This window comes from Natator depressus, chromosome 1 (assembly GCF_965152275.1).
Source record: "Natator depressus isolate rNatDep1 chromosome 1, rNatDep2.hap1, whole genome shotgun sequence".
Taxonomy (NCBI): domain Eukaryota; kingdom Metazoa; phylum Chordata; order Testudines; family Cheloniidae; genus Natator; species Natator depressus.
The window spans coordinates 292,989,626-293,010,241 of record NC_134234.1 but is presented as its reverse complement, the minus strand read 5'-3'; the positions used below and the strand labels follow the sequence as shown (position 1 = coordinate 293,010,241).

Here is a 20,616-nt window from a genome sequence, read left to right as displayed (position 1 = left end):
GACCTCTGCTCTTTCTCCACCCAAGTATTCCAACATGTTTCATGAAGTCCCAGGTGATAGATCATTAAGGCAACTCACAACACATGCTGGGAAGTATTCTTTTGCTGCTGAGCAATGAGAATTCTATGATTCTATCATCTTTAAGTACTGCCTTTCAGCTCCTCCACTCTTTATGTGAATGAATGTCTCATGCCATATACATCATGGGAGCAGAGAAACCAAGACAAAAATACGGAGAGAAGGGGAGTCAGCTGATAGGGATCTGATGAAGGGGAGATGGAAAGGGATGGAGAGGAAAAGAGAAATTGATGGGGCCATAGCAAGGGAGGAGAGCTGGAAAGAGGGATTAGAAGGACATTAGAAGGACACACAAAAAATTTAAGGGGTAATGCACATCAGAAGAACACCAGTGCAAGAGGCAGGAACACAAGAGATCAATAGCAGATTGGATACTTATACATGGAGCAGGAACATGAGGGACAGCAAAAGAGACAGCTGTGGGGAAAACAATTTCAGGGAGCAAATGTAACGGATGATGGACTAAAAAAGAGGGGAGCAAGAAGCAATTACTTATTAATGTACTGTATTTTTGTACAGAATATTGAGTGTACATTAGTCGATTGCATCTCCCTACTACGACCTCTAGTAAAATGGTCTTTTTCTTAAGTGTTAATTTCATGAAAAAAAATTATAAATACCTGTGGGCATCTGGCAGCACTATAGCAATCTCCAGCAGTAGCAAAAGGAACAGCTCTCCCAAATACAGTCTGAGCAAAGAGAAGGTCTGTAGCTAATAAACAGATATGACAATTATTTAGCACTGGAATTGTTGCTTTAAAAACTTATTAGTAGACAAGCAATATGCAGAAAGTAGCAAAAGTGGGTGGGTCGGGGAATTTGGGGAAGGGGTGGAGTGAGGGCAGTGCAGGAGCAGGGCCAGAGGCAGGGCGAGGGGTCGAGCACCCACCAAGCAGAGGGGAAGTCGGCGCTATGGTGTAATCTGCTGTAGGAAAAGGCTTATTTCATAGAATATCAGGGTTGGAAGGAACTTCAGGAGGTCATCTAGTCCAACCCCCCTGCTCAAAGCAGGACCAATCCCCACTTTTTGCCCCAGATCCCTAAATGGCCCCCTCAAGGATTGTGTAGAACTGATCAATGAAATTGTTTTTAATTGTTCACTTTATTAATATAACTTCATAAGCAAAGTTTTATGAATGAAACAACATTCATTCATAAAACCAGTTACCCCAATAACTGGCTAATTGAGTTTCACTTTCAATCCAATTGCTGCTTGAATCACTGAAACTTGCACTGCTTCAACATTGTAACTTCTGTTCACTGTTTGCCATTCCTTACACTTGTCCATGTTGCAACCCAAACTCCATTTTAACTTATCCCAAACTCCATTTTAAAATGCTCACTTCATTTTTGCAAAACCCTGCTGTAATCTTATTAGTTTAGTTCAGATGTGTGAATGAGGTATGGATGGATGATGGAATCAACCTCCAGCCCCAGCCTGTCCTGATGAAATAAAGTGTAAACACCAATGGCTGAAGATGCAGACAACAGCCCTGACAAAGTAAGAAGAGTCCACCCTCAAAAGAAAAGAACAAAAGTACAATTGAAGAAACATCAAAGCCAGGTCCTAGGCTGAGAGTCATGTCTGCAATTGACGGGTGATCAATCACACTGAACCCAGAGGCAGCGTGACACAGCAAGACCTATAGACTCTGGATTCAAACTAAAGCCTACAAAAAGGATGGGTGAGATGGAAGACTTTGGAGGGTAACATTCTGCAGCCAACATGGAAGGGCATCGGTGCATGCCCAACAGAGACCCAGCTCTTCCTTTTGTCCAGCTTTCTTGGCCAGTTAGCTGCCACAAGCTACGAACCCAAGCCACAAACTCAAGCTACATTCAGAACTGGTAACTATATAGCAGCTACAGAACATTTGGTGTGTGTGTGTGTGTGTGTGTGTGTGTATATATACATAGGTATTAGATATTAGTTATTGGTCTTAAATCAAATTGTGTTATTATAATAAACGTGACATCTTGTCTTGTCCCCTGAAACAATCCTGTGCAGTTTTGTCTGTATAACAATTGAACTCACAACCCTGGGTTTAGCAGGCCAGTGCTCACACCACTGAGCTATCCCTCCCCCTTGTGTTCTGCTCTTGAGAAACACATACATCAGATTATGCATGTGTATTAAAGTTATGAGACACCCATGAAAGCTTAAGGTTTGAACCCGTGAAGTTTCATTCATGGAAGTGCCATTGAAGTTAAGAGTTTTGTTTGCGTAGAAATGGCGCAATTGGGTTCTAAATTTGCATTTATAGTAGTCACTTTAAAATTCCAAGAGAAGGGTCATTACATAGAGTTCTGTAATTATATATAAACACTTACTGTCAATTTGCATAGAGATTATATCAATTCTTATTTTGCTAAAACTAGTATGTCCAGCAGCAAGGTAGTCATTTCTGCATGCACAGTCTTGCCTTCTGCTTCCATTGAAAGGACATTCATATGGATTTTGTAACCTGTAATAGCACATTTGGTTTCTATTTTCGTATGTTTTCTAAAGTAGTATCATACTGAAAAACAATCAAATCATTTTATACTACGCACAGAATATCGAACAACAAATACTGAATAGTACAGTAGCTCCACGCTTAACATTGTAATTATGTTCCTGAAAAATGCTACTTTAAGCAAAACGATGTTAAGCGAATCCAATTTCCCCATAAGAATTAATGTAAATGGGGGCGGGGGGAGGGTTAGGTTTCCAGGGAAATTCTTTTTGCCAGACAAAAGACATCATATATACACATACACAGTACAAGTTTTAAACAAACAATTTAATACTGTACACAGCAATGATGATTGTGAAGCTTGGTTAAGTGGTGAAGTCAGAGGGTGAAAGAGGGTGGGATATTTCCCAGGGGATGCTTTACTGCTAAATGATAAACAAGCATTCTGCTGAGCCCTCAAGGGTTAACACATTGTTGTTAATGTAGCCTCACACTTTACTAGGCAGCACTAATGGAGGGAGGGGAGACAGCATGGCAGAGAGAGACAGAGACACACACCACATGTGAGAGAGAAAGAGACGCGCATTGCCCCTTTAAGTACGGTGACCCCACCCTAAGTACACTGCCTTTTTAAATAGATCAGCAAGTTGAGACAACAGCTGCTGCCAGCAAGCTCCCTCCGTCCTGAGCCCTGTCATGTCCCCCCATGCTCTGTGGAGATTAGGTACAGGAGTGGCGGAAAGGGGGACACCCTGACATTAGCATCCCTCTCTCCCCCTCTCCCTTGCACAGCAAGCAGGAGGCTCTGGGGAGCCGCTCCAAGGCAGAGGGCAGGAGCAGCACATGGCCGTGGAGGGGAGGCACAGCTGAACTGCTGGCAATTGATAGCCTGCTAGGCAGCTGCCACACAGGGAATTTAGGGGAGTGGGGGGGTCCCGGTTCACCCTGGTTCCAAGCCCCCACCAGCTAGCTCCAACGGGCTGCTCTTCCTGCAAGCAGTGGACAAAGCAAGTGGCTGCTAAACAATGTTATAAGGGAGCATTGCACAATTTTAAACGAGCATGTTCCCTAATAGATCAGCAACGTAATAACAAAACACCATTAACTAGGACGACATTAAGTGAGGAGTTACTGTAGGACCTTTATACACTTGGGCCAACAGCAGCACTGGTATAACCAGGTACCATTTCCACTGAAATAATAAAAGGTCATCTGTAAGGTCAGTTACTGCAGGTACACACAAATTCAGTATGGAAATATATTTACATTAGTAATGTACATTTGTGTGCCTACACCTTTGAAAATTGGGCCCAAATATGTTTCTATGCATATGATCCCATAAAGGAAAACTCTGCTTTATAGTTTCAAACTACCAAATACATTTCATAAAGTAAGAACCCCATTGATTTTATACCTGTATCCATATACTTCAGAAAAGTTGTCTGCTTCACCTTTAACCAATGTTAAATATTCTCTGGGATTCTCAAACTGCATCCCCGAACAATAAATCTACAACCAAAAATATAACCCTTATTATTATATAATACACGTTTTATTTCACAACCCACCCCTTTGATAGAAATGTTAATAGTACCTTTATCAATCTTCCTTTAACGTTCAGTAAATATTCACCATCCTTTCTAATTCTTTTTTTACTCTGGATTTCTTTGCAGCTGGTGAAAGCTTCACCTTAAAAATGAGTGATTGAACCATATCAATATTTCATGAGCTGAGAATTGAACCTGAACACCTAATTGTGTATATTTGTGTTGCAAAGATATTTATTTTACAGTTTTTACATAAATATCCCAAGAAAGCATTTGGTACAGTACATAATCATCACTGTCAATTACTTACATTCTTTCGCATGACAGATCTTTCTGGCTGCTGGTTTTAAACGTGACAGGCACAAGCTACTGGATAAACCATTTTCAGTCATGCATTCTACTCTTCTTTCCTTTATTCCCACTCCACAAGCTACTGAGCACTACACACAGATAACAACCAGAAGTTCAGAAGAAAATAAATCACTAACACTATCAGCAAATACATTTTGATAAACTTTTTTGTGTTTGAGGCAACTGTAAAGTTTTAGCTTGCACATTTATACTCACTTTGCTCCATTTCCCCACCTTCCAAGTAGCTGCTTGTAAACATCCCCTGATATTACATTTATAAATGTGTGGGGAAGGCACTATTGGGCAATCTCGATATGCTACCGAGCGAAGACCATAAGCACGATTATTCCGAATAGTGTGGATTCCAACACAGTATGTGATCCTTTGTTGGTAATCAAGCCCACAGCTGGCTGAACACTGAAATAATAACAAAAAGCATTATTTTCGGTGATATTTGCAGCATCAGAATATAGTTAGTGAGTCCTGATCCTCTCTTCAGTGAGAGTATGGGGCGTAGTAGACATTATTCCCACATATGCTGGCCCAGCATTTTTTAGTAATGATCTGGCAGAGTACAGAAATGGAGCTCTATAATAACTATGCCTCAAGACCTGTGGAGCCTTTGGAGGTGAGAGCTCATGCTGTCCCAAGGCAGGAACCTGGCTCTGCAGTTACCTCCACACAGTGCAGGCAAGAAAGGCCCAAGGGACCAGGAGCCTGATGTAAAGCCTACTGAACTCAATGGAAAGACTCCCACTGACTTCAGTGGGGCTTTGGATGAGGCCCCAGGAGAGGTTCTTCAGTACACAGAAAAGAAATTTGGTAGTAAGGACCAAGAGGAGCAGCTGTTCTCTAACAGGTGGGTCATGAGGTGTGCCTAGTAGATCATGGCAAAATCTCTAAAACATGGTGGCTGCTGCAACCAAGGTGGAGAAAACTGATAGGAGGGAAGAACCTCCCTTTATCTTCCTGCTGACGCCACTTCACCCCATTACAGTTCCTCCTATTCCTTCACCCCCTGTACTCTGCTCCATAGAAGAGTCACTTAAAGATGGTGAGACGCTGACGGTCTAGACCCAGTGCCTTCCAGCACTCACAGTTCTCAGCCCCGTCCCCAGGCTCAGTGCAGCACAAATGCAGTGGGAGGAGGGAGAGGAGGAGAAGAGCTTAAGTACTGCTCCTGTTGCCCCCACCCACAGGTATCAGAAAATACCTACCCATCAGTACTCCTCCCACCCAGAGCTGCAACGGATTGTGGAACACAACCACAGAAGATTGTGGTGTTGGAGTCACAACAAGAAATCATGGTTAGTGTAAATGTCCCATGCGGAAAAAGTCTAAATTATTATTTTTTTTACACAGAATGTACAATTTATATTAATATTCTCTTATATACAACATCAAAATGAAAATTTGGTTAGCAACATGATTAATTTACCTGTGACAAGTCTCCTGTAACCACAGCATATTTACAGGGAGTAATCCTGCATTTTTTGATCGCTGGAGGCTTTGTGGCAGGATCACAGGAACTTTCATTTACTTGGATCTTGTTTTCATCCACACACGTGACCTTCCGGCGTGTTTCCTTTTTCCTACATGATGTTGAGCACTGAGTATGACATAAACAAATTACAGCTTTTCCATTTAAAATGGTTATTTATACAACAAATCTATCTGGTGGTTGATATACACAAGTAAAACTTTGAAACAAAGATCTAGTGAAACCTGTTATCTATTTCAGTACAAAACACCCAGTGTGACCAAACCTTTCACTTTGTTCTCAAAGCTCGGATACCAGCACTTGTAATTATACACCCTTATTGTTTCATATATGACTGTGTAACATGTGAGGTGAGCCAGAGGTTAAAACGAAGAAAATGTCAGGCCAGGATAAGGGGCTGGGTCAAAATGACTCCTCTGTGTGAAAGGATAAGAAACAATAAGCATTCAATTAATGTAGGCTGGGTAACTTGGTCTTTAGAAAGTGAACGTCTTGCAAATGTTAAGTTATAAAGGAGTTTTGATACAATGAATCCAAACTCTACATTAGTAACCATTAATACTGGATATAACTGTGAAAGAAGGGGCAGGGAGAATGTGAACAAAGGAGTTTCACACAAAGGGTAACAAACATGAAATGAGTTACCAAGAAGAGACAGCAAAGCAAAATGCATTTATGTTTCCAGTTCAGAGCTCTGCATTTCTAGATAAAAAATACGAGCATTTGGAGAGAAGGGAAAATCCATACTTATTCTTGAAAATCTGCATTTCCTGTTATAAAAAGCATTATCCTAAACATTTCTGAACAGTCTAGCGAATCTCTGCACCACTGGCTAGCACATCATGTTTATGTTTGCCTTGGCTAATATTCATCCCCAGTGTGCCAGTACCACAGCACTCCCAATACTCCAACAGTGTGTGCCTCAGGACTTCTTTGTCAAGTTAGTGCCACTTCCTTTGTCTTTGGTGAGGGCTGAGAAGGAGAGGGGCAGCACTGTGCTTGTTGGGATGGGGGGAGGATGAGAGGAAGAGGCAGCCAATGCGGAGCAGAGACACACAAGGATAGAAGAGGGGCATTGAAAGCACCATACAGAGAAGCTGAAGCATAAAGGTTAGAAAATGGCAAAGGAAGACATGTGGGAGCAAATGAAGCTAGATGATGAAATTTTTTTAAAAAAAGTAATTAAAATAGAAATTTCAATTCTCAGTTCAGATAAACATTTTTAGAGGATTTTTTTAAAAAGGAAAACGAAATAAATAATTCCCTTAAAGAAAAACAGCCTTCACCGGGATGGACCTGGAAAGGTGCATGTGCACAGCTCCCCATGAAGCCAGGGTTCAGCATTAACATCATCAGGTGAGGTGTTCACATGCATTATGTGCAAATCATTCTTGTGATGCTAGCACTAATGGCTAGTACCACAAGGATGTTCTGTGTGTGTAAAGTTTGGTTCCTCCCCTCTGTTCTGCTAACATCATAGTACTTCAATGACTACAGTCACTCACATTTCATAAACCGAGATTTCTCAAACTCTATTACAATGTGGAGCACAGCTTAATAGAGATTGTCTCTAGGACACCTCCCTCCAATCTCAGTCATGTGGACACTCCCATTCCTGATCACATAACGTCCCTCTGACAAATGCTGCAGTTGCTTACATGAGAAAGTGACAGTAGGAATGTATTTATATATCTTCAACTTTCTTGTAATTGATTTAGCACAGGAAAATATGCCCGAATCATGTGACCAACACCCAGCTCTTTGCAAACCACCATCAAGTGAACTGTGGATTATCTGTGGTTTATGGCATGTATGTTAATAGCAAGTCAAGAGGACTATATTTTTACAGTATAAATATTGCACCATTTACATTTAAAAATCATCATACCCAAATCTGGGACTTTGTTCCCCTAGGAGCCTGATTCTAAGAGACAGCATCCCTGAGGATCAGGCTATAAATTAACATTACATAACAGCTACGCTACCTGTGCATCTTCCTGGCTATGCTTTTTTTAAAAAAAATTATCCACAATACTTGTTTCACATTTTTACTTCTTTATTTTTTCCGGTTACTATAATGTCAAAACCATTTACAGTTCTGTGCCTTTTGATTTTTCTTAAACGGGTATGCCATGTTTTATTTTTTTATTTTTAAAGGCAAATCTTCCCATTGTAGAACTTCCCATTGTGGAAAGAAATGTTCCCAAAAGGATTATATCCTTGGAGTTTCTATGAAATAGTTCATCTTCCCTTACATTCCTGTTGGTTTGTTTTTTTTTTATTCTTAAAAGGTGATTCTTTTATAGTTTCTGATTTCTGAGGCCCCCACTGTTACACATTTTCTACACTACATACAGGTTACATGGGATTGGAGAGCGAGAACTATTACATTAAAATTAGTTTTAAAATTCCCCCATTAGGGAACTGCTGATACTTCCTGCACTATTTCTGCCTACAACTCTAGACAAACAAGTTCTTTATTAGAAAGAAAAAGTGCCTTTGAAATTTTATGCCACAGCTTTTGAATTTTGCAGGCCTGTTCACATTTGCAGGCAAGTTACATCAAATGGCCATACTTACATCTTGCCATTCATCTGTCAGCCATTGGTACAGCACACAGGCAGGCAGCCAACAGGGCTTCTGACTAGGGGGCTGGGCATCATGATTGCACATTGCTTCATTCACTCGACCCCTGCCTTTCAGCCGACAGTAAACATCCCGTTGTTGAATCCCCACTCCACAGGTCACCGAGCACTACAGAAAATACATACATAAAGAAAGAAAGAATATGAAAAAGGTAGCCACCAAACATGGTAAAAACAACGAGGAGTCCTTGTGGCACCTTAGACAGTAACAGATTTATTTGGGCATAAGCTTTCTTGGGCTAGAACCCAGTTCCACGAAAGCTTATGCCCAAATAAATTTGTTAGTCTCTAAGGTGCCACAAGGACTCCTCGTTGTTTTTGCTGATACAGACTAACACAGCTACCCCTCTGAAACCTCTCACCAAATATGGTGTCATTTCCATTATCGCATGTCATTCATAAATGAAGGTGTTTGCATATTACCCTTTTACAGTGCACTTATTACACTAACACACCTCTGTTTTCTACTGTTTGTTAACATAGTTCAGGTGTTTACTTCAATTTTCTACATTTTTGGCAGAAGAGATTTAGGATGAAAATGTCAAATTAAAATGGAAAAAAACACCCCTTCAACAGGTGAGGTTAAATATATTCTACAGAATAAGGACTATGATCCTGCGAAGACATATGGCAACATGTTTAACTTAAGTCTCAATGGGAATAGTGGCTATTCACACATGTAAAGTTAAGTACATGCACAGGCTTTGCAGGATCAGGCCTATATAGCTGAAATCTTAGAGTTTGTTCAGTTTTAGAGCCCTGCGCAGGACTCAAAAATGTGTATCTGCATCTGATCCGTGATCCACAAAAACTGTTTGCAGATATTTGCAGATTTGCAGGGCTCTACTAACAGCTCTATGGGTCACCGCACACCAGTGACACAGGGCTGAGCCAAGCCCCCGACCCCCAACCATCCACCACTTCTCTCCAGACACCTCCGCCCCCCTTGGGCCTCCTTCCCTGCTCCAGGCAGGGAGGCTATAATCCTGGGCCCTTATATGCAGGGCCACCCTCCCAGTGGGGGCTCGGACATGCCTACACAACCCTTGGCAGCTCTAACGCACACATATCCAGCCGGAACAGACAGCAGTGACAACTACTCTCTTCACAGCCCCACTGTTGCCACCCGCTAGCTTAAAGTATAATCAGACCTTCAAAATGGCACTTGGCTCACTCCCTTCTGGGAGTTGTAGTTTACCTTCTCCATCAGAGCAAGCTGGGGACTACAACTCCCAGAATGCCCAGCGGGCTATTTCCACATGTCAGAGCCCGCTACTGCGTGATTCAGAGAGCCGAGCTGGAGCCTGAGGGCTGGGTGACAGCCACTCCATTCGGGTGAATGTGTGCTGCAGAGCCCTGCACACATATAAAATTTGTATCTGCATCTGAGCTGTGATCCGCAAAAATGGTCCATGGATGTAAAGCAGATATCCATGGATTTGCAGGGCTCTATTCACTTTGCTAAATTAAGAAATGATAGGTAGAATTATATGTGGTCTTAAGGAGTAAAAATATTATGGTCAGTATATTAGCTCACTCTGAAAGTGGCACATTCTGGTTAAAGAGAAAGAAACAATTGTCAGTATTACTGGTTAGCTAGAGATGTTTTCTGTGCCAGTCTACAAGATAAAAAGCATGTGTAATTCCATGAAGTTACATCAAGATCCTAAGGAACACTGACTAAGCTGGTTTCATTTAAATGTAATGGGCAGAACGTAGTTTATACATTCCCCTTCAAGGAGTAAGCTTAACTCTGCTGCATTCATTAAAGATCACTGTTAACTGTTGTAGTTAAATGAAAGAACTATAATAGCAGCTCTGAAAGATTACAGAAGACTAATCAGCTACTTATGAAGCAAGCCACTAAGGAAGACATTTGAAAATTTTTTTGTTTTAATCTTTTAATTAAGTACGCTAACATTTATTTATATTACAATTCTATGTGATAAGATCTAACCTATTCTTTTAAAGCTTGTGTATTGTGTGGGTATATATCATATCAGCTATGTGATATTCTTCCCAAAGAAAATGTTAAATTAAAAACCACACAGTTATCACCAGTGAACACGAACAGTCACAGCATAACAATACTTGAGATTCCACACTGATTTATTATTCTAAGTATTCAGAATTCCAGATATGAAGAACTCTTACAAAGAGAGACAGAGGGCGTGACATGGGATCCACGCTGACAACACACATTTACTGTCAGGTAAGTAACCTTCTTCAAATATGTGTCAATGTGGATCCCACTCTAGGTGACTGACAAGATGGGACAGAGGAGTCCTGATTGTCTAAGCAAACAGTGATTGTAATACTGCTCTCCTGAAGCTAGTATCTGTCCTTACAGATAGATCGAGGGCATAGTGTTTAACAAAGACCACTGGTGTACTCCCATTGACTGCCTCAGGTATTTGTGATATAGGAATGTTCCTGGAACAGGAGGAAATCTTGACCTCTAGATGAGTGAGTTTTCACATTCAGAGGAAGTGGTACATCAGCTGTCTGGTAGCAGATTGAAATGCACTGCGTGATCGATTGAGATATTCTCTCCAGGAGATGGCTTGACCCTTTGAAGGCCCAAAATGGCAACAAAGAGATAGAATGACAACTTGAAGGGCTTTGTTCTGTCCACATAATACAATAAAAATCTTAAAACATCCGAAGTGTGAAGTTTCTTCTCTCACGGTGCAGAATGAGGATTGGGGAAGAAAACAGGCAGGTTGGTGTACTAATTTAAGTGAAACTTTGAAGACCACCTTAGGATGAGTTCTCAGCATCACCCTGTCTCTGTGAAATGTTGTGTAAGAGGGTCACTCATATAAGCTTTGCAGCTCGCTGATCTGCCTGGCTGAAGTAATTGCAATTAAGAAGACCATTTTAAGGATAAGATGGTATAAGGAGCATTCTGCAAAAGGCTTGAAGGGGGCCTCCATGAGGTTTGCAAGTCCAATGTTGAAATCCCACACAAGAGGGAGTTCCTAGACTGATAGATAATCACTGTGGGATGTGAAAATATGGAACAGGATTAGGCAGGTGGTGACAGGCTGAAATGGCTGCTAGATTAATGTTAATGGAGCTAAATGGTCTTTTAAATGCAGGAGATTCTCCAGGGCCTTTAGTATGGGCTCCTCCATTGTGTTAAGCTTACATTGTGTTGTCCATACTGAGAATCTTTTCCATTTAGAGAAATAAGTTTTCTTTGTGGAATGCTTCTTGTTTTGCAGGAGGATTTCTTGCACCTGAAAGAAGCAGTCTGTCAGTACCACTCAACTAGCCAATACCCAGGCTGTCAGATACAGTAACCATGGGTCTGGATGAAGTATTTGACATTGGTTCTGCAATATTATGTCCAGACAGTCTGGGAAGCTGGATGGTATCCAAAGAAGGCGCATTAGCCAGAATTGTCTCAGGCAATATGGAGCTATCAGAATTACCTTGGCTTTGTCCTACCTGATCTTGCATATTAACCCAGGGCTTGGGAATGGGCAGGAAAACATATATAAGTCCCAGAATCCATGGTATGAGGAAGCTGTCTACTAGCAAGCCAGGCTCATACCTCTTTTGGAACAAAAGTCTAGACATTTTTTATTGTTCTTCAAGGAAAATAACGATATCACAGGATTTCCCCATTGATGAAGGTGTGCCTAGGGATGGGGAAGAAGAGTATATCTTTTCATGGAGTGGTGCTGAGGCATAAGGCGATCTCAGTGCCAGGATGATGGTGTACACCAGTTCTGAAGAAGGTCTTGGGGCCAATGATGTAGACTCCTCTACTAGTATATGCTTCAGTACCAAAGTGGTCTTGGAAGCTGGCACTAATGTCTGTATCTATTTTGCTGATGGTGTCCATGATGGTGTTGAGGTCGATACTGGAGGGTCAGTGTTTGGAACTTTCCTTATGAAATAACACCAAGTGGTCTCTGGAGCTTCTGTCTGATCTATGATCAGCCTTGTCTTGGAGTACCAATCTTCAGTGTCAGAGTTGTCAGTGTGGGCTCATCAATGCTGAGTCCTTTTTCTACATGTTTTTCCCCCTTTGGTGCTATGTCTTGGCGTAGCATGCCTGGTGATGGGGGCTTTTGTCAAAGATCACTTCTTTGGTGCCTGATCAGACAGCTAGAAGCACCAATCTCCTCAGGCTCAGAGGTGACTCTCATCAGTTTTTCCAAAAGACAGAGCTTGAGATGGGTGTCTTGAGACTTCCATGTCCATAAGGAGAACAAATGGCAGACAGAACACTAGTTCAGTATGTGGCTCTTCCTGAGGCAAAACAAGCAGAGACTATGGCCATAGGTGAACAGAACGAGACTGTCACTGGAGAGACAGAACTTAAAGCTGCAGGGCTTTGAGTCTGCCATGAGCATGTGGCATGAAGCACCTAACAGTGGTTGTACAGGTTGTGTGGCTTTTTTAATGTTTCCAAATTGGTAAATTAAGGAGAAGAAATGGTTACCAACCTGTTCCATAACTATTGTTCTTTGAGATGTGTTGCACATGTCCATTCCATGAGAGTGTGCGCGTGCCCGTTGCTCTGCTGTTGGACAGTTTTGCCTCAGTGGTATTGGTCGAGGCAGTGCATGCATCCTCTGCCTCCTCATGCTGCTGTGAAATGGTATAAAGGGGAAAGCCAACCACAAATCCCATTGGTTCCTTCTAAATGGACAGATTTTGATATAAAGGGGAAGCGGGTAGGTCATGGAATGGACATATGCAACACATCTCAAAGATCAATAGTTACAGAACAGGTTAGAAATAGTTTCTTCTTCTTCGAGTGATTGCACACATCCATTCCACTGTAGGTGACTCCCAAGCTTTTCGATCTGAACGTGGGATCAGCATACATCTGAATAACGATTGAAGGACCACATGTCCAAATCTGGCATCATCTCCAGATTGCTAAGAGATGGCATAATATGATGTAAGGGTAGGCATTGAAGACCAAGTTGCTGCTCTACAAATGTCTAGAATAGGCATTTGAGCTAAAAAGGCTGCAGAGGCTGAGTGTGATCTCACTGAATGTGTTCAGTAGTTCCCTTTTCAGTGGAGATACATTGGCCAAGTCATAGCACAAATGTATATAGGAAGAAATCCACTATGACATTCTTTGAGAAGAGGCCAGAAGTCTTTTAATCATGTCTGCAATTACCCTGAACAACTGTGATGATTTAGTTTATGGTTCAGTTTAAATGGCTTAGTCCTTTCCAAATGCTCTCCTAACATCTGGAGTCTCTTCTCATCCCTGTGAGCATGAGGCTTAGGGAAGAAAGTTGGTAAATATATTGCTTGATTGATGTGGAAATGGGACTCCAGCATGGTGAGAAATTTTGGGTGAGGATGTAGGTTTACCTTGTCCTTATGGAACGCTCTATATGGAGGGACAGATACTAGAGCTCATAACTCACACACTCTCATGGCCAAAGTGATCACTACCAAAATGGTTACCTTCACTGAGAGATGGAATAAGGAACAGGTAGTCCAAATGGAGGACCCATTATCTTTGTCAATGCCAGATTTAAGTCCCAAAAGGGAATAGGATTCTCTACTTGGGGATACAATCATTCCAGACCTTTCAAAAATCTGATTGTCGTGGGATTGGAAAAAAGATAACAATTATCAGTCAGAGGATGGAAAGCTGAGACAGCTGCTAGGTGGACTCTGATGGAACTAATGGCCAGACCTTGCTGGTTCAGGTATAACAAATAATCCAGCACACGACATATTGAAGCCTGGACTGAGGAGACCCCTTTCTATTGGGTCCACATGTAGAGTCTCCTCCACTTCACCAGTAAGTATACATACTAGATGGTTTTCTATGGTTTAAGAATATGTCTTGCACTGCCGTGGAACAGATCTCCTTCTGAGGTGTCAATCACAGAACTTCCAGACTGTCACGTGAAGAGCCTCTAGGTCAAGATAGAGGAGGTGACCATGGTCTCGTGAGATCAAGTCTGGGTCCAGCAGTAGAGTCAAAGGAGCCCTAACTGGAAGGATCAACAGAATGGAAAACCAGTGTTGGTGAGACCATGCTGATGCTATAAGTATTACTAATGCATAGTACTGATTGATTTTCAACACCACCCTGAGCAGGAGCGGAATAGGAAGTAATGTGTGCAGAAGCTTGTCTGTCTAGTGCACCACAGTCAGAAAATGAAAGTAGCTACATCTAGACAGAGAGACCACTCATGGTGGCTGGAGAAAGACCTGCTCAGCTGCTTTATCTAGGGAGGTGGTGGAATGTCCATCCTTAGAGGTTTTTAAGACCCAGCTTGACAAAACCCTGGCTGGGATGATTTAACGGGTATTGGTCCTGCTTTGAGCAGGGATTGGATTAGATGACCTCCTGAAGCGTCTTCCAACCCTAATATTCTATGATTCTATGAATCTATGATCTGCCAGACTGTTGTGGACACCTGGAAGGTGGGATGCTTTGAGGTGGATTGAGTTGGTGACATAAAAAATCCCACAATAGCTTTGCCTCTTGCAGAGAAGAGTCAACCGGGCCCTTCCTTGCCTGTTCACATAAAACATGGCCACTGTATTACCCATAACTACTAGCAAATTCCTTCTGGTGATATGGTGAAGAAAAGAGTAACAAGCTAATCAAATGACTTTCAGTTCTCTTACATTTAAGTGGAGAGTTAAATCCTGGGCAGACCACAGACCTTGAGGGTGTAGTAATCCCATGTGAGTCTCCCAACCTACGATAGAAGTGTCCATAACTAAGGTCAAAGTAAATTGAAGATGGGCAAATGGAATGACACACGCACATTGGATGGGTCTGTCCTCTTGTCCAGGGAGACCAAGATTTGAGTGTGTACCCAAACCAGAGAGACCAAGATTTGAGTGTGTACCTGAACCGCCAAGCTCAGCCATTTTTGCAGCTTCCTGAGATGAAGACTGGCATGTTGAACCACATAAATATATGAGGCTATATGCCCCAGAAGTCTGCAGCAATTCCATACTGTTGTGGTAGAATGGGCCTTCAAGTTTAAAGAAATGGCCAGCATCATCTGGAACCTGGCCTGAGGGAAGAAGGCCCTGGCTTCCATAGAGTCTAAGACTGCTCCTATGCATTCTATCCTTTGTACAGGTGACAGAATTGGCTATTCTTCATTGAAGAGCAATCCTAGCACACCAAAGATGAATTGAACCATGGCCATCCTAGACAGCACTTGGTCTTTGACACAACTTCTCACCAACACTTGAACTCCTGATTTCCTCAGGAATGCCGCCACCACTGCCATGTACTTTGTGAAAACACATGGTACTGTGGACAGGCCAAAGACAGGACTGTAAACTGGTAGTGAGAGTGAATGATGAACAACCTGAGGAATTTCCTGTAGCTTTGATGTATTGCCACATGGAAACATGCATCCTTTAAATCAAGGGTAGCATACCAGTCACCAGGATCCAGGGAAGGAATAATGGAAGCCGGCATGATCATGCAAAACTTTATTTTCTTTAGGTGTTTGTTGAGCTGTTGCAGGTCTAATGTAGCTCTGAGACCTTCTTTTGCTTTTGGGATAAGGAAGTAGTGAGAATAAAACCCCTTCCCTCTGTGAAGTGGAGAACTTCCTCTATGGCTCCCAATCAGAGAAATCAACTCCTTAAAGGAGAACTTCATCATGATCTCTCCTCTAACATGTCAGAATGGCTGTCTGGAGTTCCCAGGCTGTCTGGATGAGCTGATAGCCACTGATGAAGTGAGAGAGGCTGGTCTCCTATAACTTCTGGTCCTCTTTCTAGCCTGGTCCTGGTGGTGAGGCATACACAAAGCATACCAGTGTGACTGCTGGGGACAAGAAGAGAAGAAGGTATTGGTGAGATCATTGTCAATTTGCCTCTCAATGGAACCGAATGTGGTGCCTAAAGTATCAGACACTGAACCACCGCAGATGGCAAATTTTCACTAGCAGTCATTCGTACCAGGTGAGAAGGTTCTTGGACTGCCAGCAAAACCACTGCTGAGAGACTCAGCAGATGGTGTGCTGCAACATATGCTTCAGGAGTTAACAGTATAGGAATATTCTTCTGTTGCTGCTGAGCTGATGAAGATTGCACTGCTTAGTCAGGCAGTGCCACCTTAGGGGTCATAACAGGGAAAATGCTAAGAGTAGTGGATCAGATATTGCTGTTCCACCTCAGTGTCAGATATAGACATTAGAATTCTCATTGTTACAATAAGAAGCAGAAGAGCAATTGAAAAGTTTCTGCACATACATTTTCTATTATTGTTGCCCCTATATATTCTTGACATATGGGAGGAAAGAGACCCACCTTAACTATTCACATGCTAATCTAAATAGCTCTCTCTCACACACACACAAACAAACGTTCTTTGTGCAGCTTCATCTTACCATTTCCATCCAATATTTTTAAGACTTCAGCAACCACCAAATCATATGAAACAGTTCTTCCCCCTTTCTCTACATCTTTATTTCCTTTTAGGATACACAGTCCACCCCAATCACATAATTGGCAAAGTTCCTAAAGTGTGCACCTTTTTAAGAGACAGAATAAATTATCTGATACAATTTGAATAGATATATACTAAAACTTTTTTTATTCATTTCATTTGAAGATCCCAGATGCAAGGGTGGAGGTTTTATTCTCCAGACACATTTGTAACATAATTGTTAACTTTCCAGGTGCCTACATGTGAGTGTAAAAGAGACAATAGACTCTGTATACACGTTTTTGTTTTCATGTAGTATTCTTCATCACAAGTACATGCCTGTGTCAGCTGGATTGTTATATAAACTGTGAATTTCAAAATAACAATAAAAAGTCAAGGTGCTGAAATGAAGAATTCGCTATAATTCTCCAGGGCACATCTTTGGTTGCAATTTATGAAACTATAAGGATAATACTTTCAATTATATTTTAATAGGAAAAAAGTACTGAAATGCAATTATTTATGATGCATGATTATACTGTAGAAATGTTATAATTCAGTCTCAACATACAGTCACCCAGACACATGACTAGGGGTAGACTTGCCAAAGATGACTCAGACAAAACAAATTTAAGGTGCAAAACAAAACATCTATTAATGCTAATACAACAAAATGTTTCTGAGTGTGTAATGCTGGAGCACATACACAAACTTCCACACAATCTCTGCTTCCAGTGCTGTACTAGATGTCTTTTACCAAACCCTTACTGCCTCTATTTCTTTGAGTAACTAATTACCACACTGGTGATTCTGTAAACTAGCTCCAGCAAGGTTGCCCCAAGCCTATTACTAGCAATTGTCAGGGACTAACTGACCAATTCACAGAGCCATGTTCTTTCTAGAACAAACTTGGGAGTAGAGGCAACTGCCATTTTCTCTTTAGGTTAAACAGACTTTACATTGAGAGGCTGATATTGGGAAGTCAAAACAAATTAAACTCAAGTTTTTTTCCCCATTCACTGGGGAACACTGTTTTCTTCTTCTGGCTTTAGCGAAGCTGACACCTCATTGCACTACTCATTGTTCTCCTTAAAAAGGAAAATTGTAAGAAAAAGGGTTGAAAGATGGTTTTACCTCTGCTCTGGGGAAGAGTTGGAGAAACAGAATGTTACAGCGATTAAGGAGAAAGGAGTTAAAGGGGAGGATTGGTAAGTACCATTCATTCTCTATTTGTACCATAGACATAGGCATTCATAGATTGGGTCAGTTTTTCTGCTGTGGTCTCTTCCTCTGGGTGTAGCAGAGAGATGAGACTGTCAGGGCGCTGGTTATAACTTCCTGATTCGCCATGTACTATTAGGCATAGGTCAGAGCAGCCTGGTTCACTAACCTGTGCCAGCTGGCTATGGTAATGAAAGGACCATTTGCCAGCTAGTGACTGCCAAAGTACATCATGCTGCAGGCACACCCCTTCGTGTACCTCCACACTTCTCCACACCCCCCACTAGAATCTCCCTCTCTTTGCACGGCCTGAGTAACACAATGGAGACAGGGTAAGGAACCTCCATAATATCAGGCTCCCAACGCGAGAGAGACTCTTAAACAACAATGAAGCATCCTGGGAGGGTCTTTGTAGCGGGGAGGGGGGGTTTGGAGGAAAAGAATGGAGCTTCTACCCATCCCCAACCCCATCAAGTTCTCCAAAGTCAGGGATCCCTAAAGAGACAAAAAGAGGATGGGAAGAAATCCAGCTTTTGGCCAGGCCATTTGTCTGAGTTCTTCCCCTTCAATTCTAGGGGACTGAAGAGTGTGTGTGACACTATTCAGTTAAACAGGTAAACTAATCTGTCCCATATATACACAGAAGAATGACAGCAACCTGCAATATTGCTGATGAATACATTATTATACATATTATGATAATACCATAGATTGCAAATGTTTGTGTATATTCTATTGTTTATAGATGATGGACAACATTTTCAAAAGCATGTGGGACACAGTGGGATTCAGGCTCCTTGGTGCCTAAGACATTTTTGAAAAGTTTACCCTTAAAGAGCAAGTTAAAAGCAAAGTACTGCAATGTGATGAATTATGACACAATACATTATTACACACTGATAAGAAAACCTCAAAATTTTTGAAGTTCTGTTTAAAAAAAATCACAAAATGTAAATGTTTATCTTAACAATTTCATCTTGAATATACATATTAGGTTAGCTTCCCTTCAAGAACAGGCTGCTCTGTGAAAGGAAAGCCCCAAACTATTAATCAGCAACAGATGCATATTATCAAATAGATTTGCATTTTCACTTACAAATTTGTGAGTCGTTTCTGTGATTTAGTTTAAAGATAAAAGCAAGACCCTAGAGAGAGCCACTTCAGTTTAAACTGTAGATATAATTAGTGTGGGTATGAAACATCTTCCATATGAAGACTGGGACTTTTCAGCTTAGAAAAGAGATGACGAAGGGGGGATACAACAGAGGTCTATAAAATCATGACTGGTGTAGAGAAAGTAAATAAGGAAGTGTTATTTACTCCTTCTCATAACAGAAGAACTATAGGTCACCAAATGAAATTAATAGGCAGCAGATTTAAAATAAACAAAAGGAAGTATTTCTTCATACAACGCACAGTCAACCTGTGGAACTCTTTGCCAGAGGTTGTTGTGAAGGCCAAGACTATAACAGGGTTAAAAAAAGAACTAGATAAGTTCATGGAGGATAGATCTATCTATGGCTATTAGCCAGGATAGGGAGGGATGGTGATCCTAACCTCTGTTTTCCAGAAGCTGGGAATGGGCAACAGGGGATGGGATCACTTGATGATTACCTGTTCCTTTCATTCCCTCTCAAGCACCTAGAATTGGCCCCTGTCAGAAGACAGGTTACTGGGCTAGATGGACCTTTGGTCTGACAAAGTATGGCATGTGTGCAGCACATGAAGCAACAACTTCTGTCTAGCACTTTAATTGAAGCAGTATGGCATTAATATGGCCTTTTATGCTTTGCTTAGAAGGAAGAGTGGTATATAATTACAGTACATTTTACATACCTCCTTCCACCTGTTGGCCTTCCATGCAGGACATCTGACAGCTCTACAAATTTTGTGGGTTCGAGGCTTCTTTAAATGTCTACAGTTTTCTTCCTCTAATTTAATTTGGATGCTGTTCACACAATGTACATCACGATACTTTATACCCTTTCCACAGGAAACAGAACACTGGAAAAGAAGAAATAGATTTGCTTTATTCCTTTTTCTTTATTAGAATTTTAAAAGAAGTTGAAAAAACAGAAAAAGCAACCACTTAGCATATGCCATAATACAAATAAACAATGACGGTTTTATATTGTGCAATATCTACTGTACATGTCTACTTTGCAGTTGTTTCATAATGGACAGTACTTATTGTTCACATCCTGGCCAACAATCCGTTAATTGTTCATTCAATCAGTCATTTGTAAATATATGAGATCAGCCGTCAACACATGAGATCTCATAAATATGCTGTTATAATTCTTGGCGTCTGATTTGTGTCCATTTATTCTTTTACGTAGAGACTGTCCGGTTTGGCCAATGTACATGGCAGAGGGGCATTGCTGGCACATGATGGCATATATCACATTGGTAGATGTGC

The 20,616-nt window shown here is 41.4% G+C and overlaps 1 protein-coding gene across 3 annotated transcripts in view; it reads right to left on the bottom strand.

Moving 5' to 3' along the window:
- ADAMTS20 (ADAM metallopeptidase with thrombospondin type 1 motif 20) overlaps positions 1-20,616 on the bottom strand; it is a 184,582-nt gene that overhangs the window by 19,126 nt on the left and 144,840 nt on the right. For all 3 annotated transcript variants that reach the window (XM_074942180.1, XM_074942179.1, XM_074942181.1), the window contains 9 exons: positions 20,034-20,201; positions 8,514-8,687; positions 5,871-6,041; positions 4,649-4,849; positions 4,392-4,521; positions 4,129-4,223; positions 3,949-4,043; positions 2,410-2,543; positions 699-790 (listed from right to left, as the gene is read on the bottom strand). In XM_074942180.1, the coding sequence (XP_074798281.1) occupies positions 699-790; positions 2,410-2,543; positions 3,949-4,043; positions 4,129-4,223; positions 4,392-4,521; positions 4,649-4,849; positions 5,871-6,041; positions 8,514-8,687; positions 20,034-20,201 (1,260 nt within the window). The remainder of the gene's footprint in view (positions 1-698; positions 791-2,409; positions 2,544-3,948; positions 4,044-4,128; positions 4,224-4,391; positions 4,522-4,648; positions 4,850-5,870; positions 6,042-8,513; positions 8,688-20,033; positions 20,202-20,616) is intronic.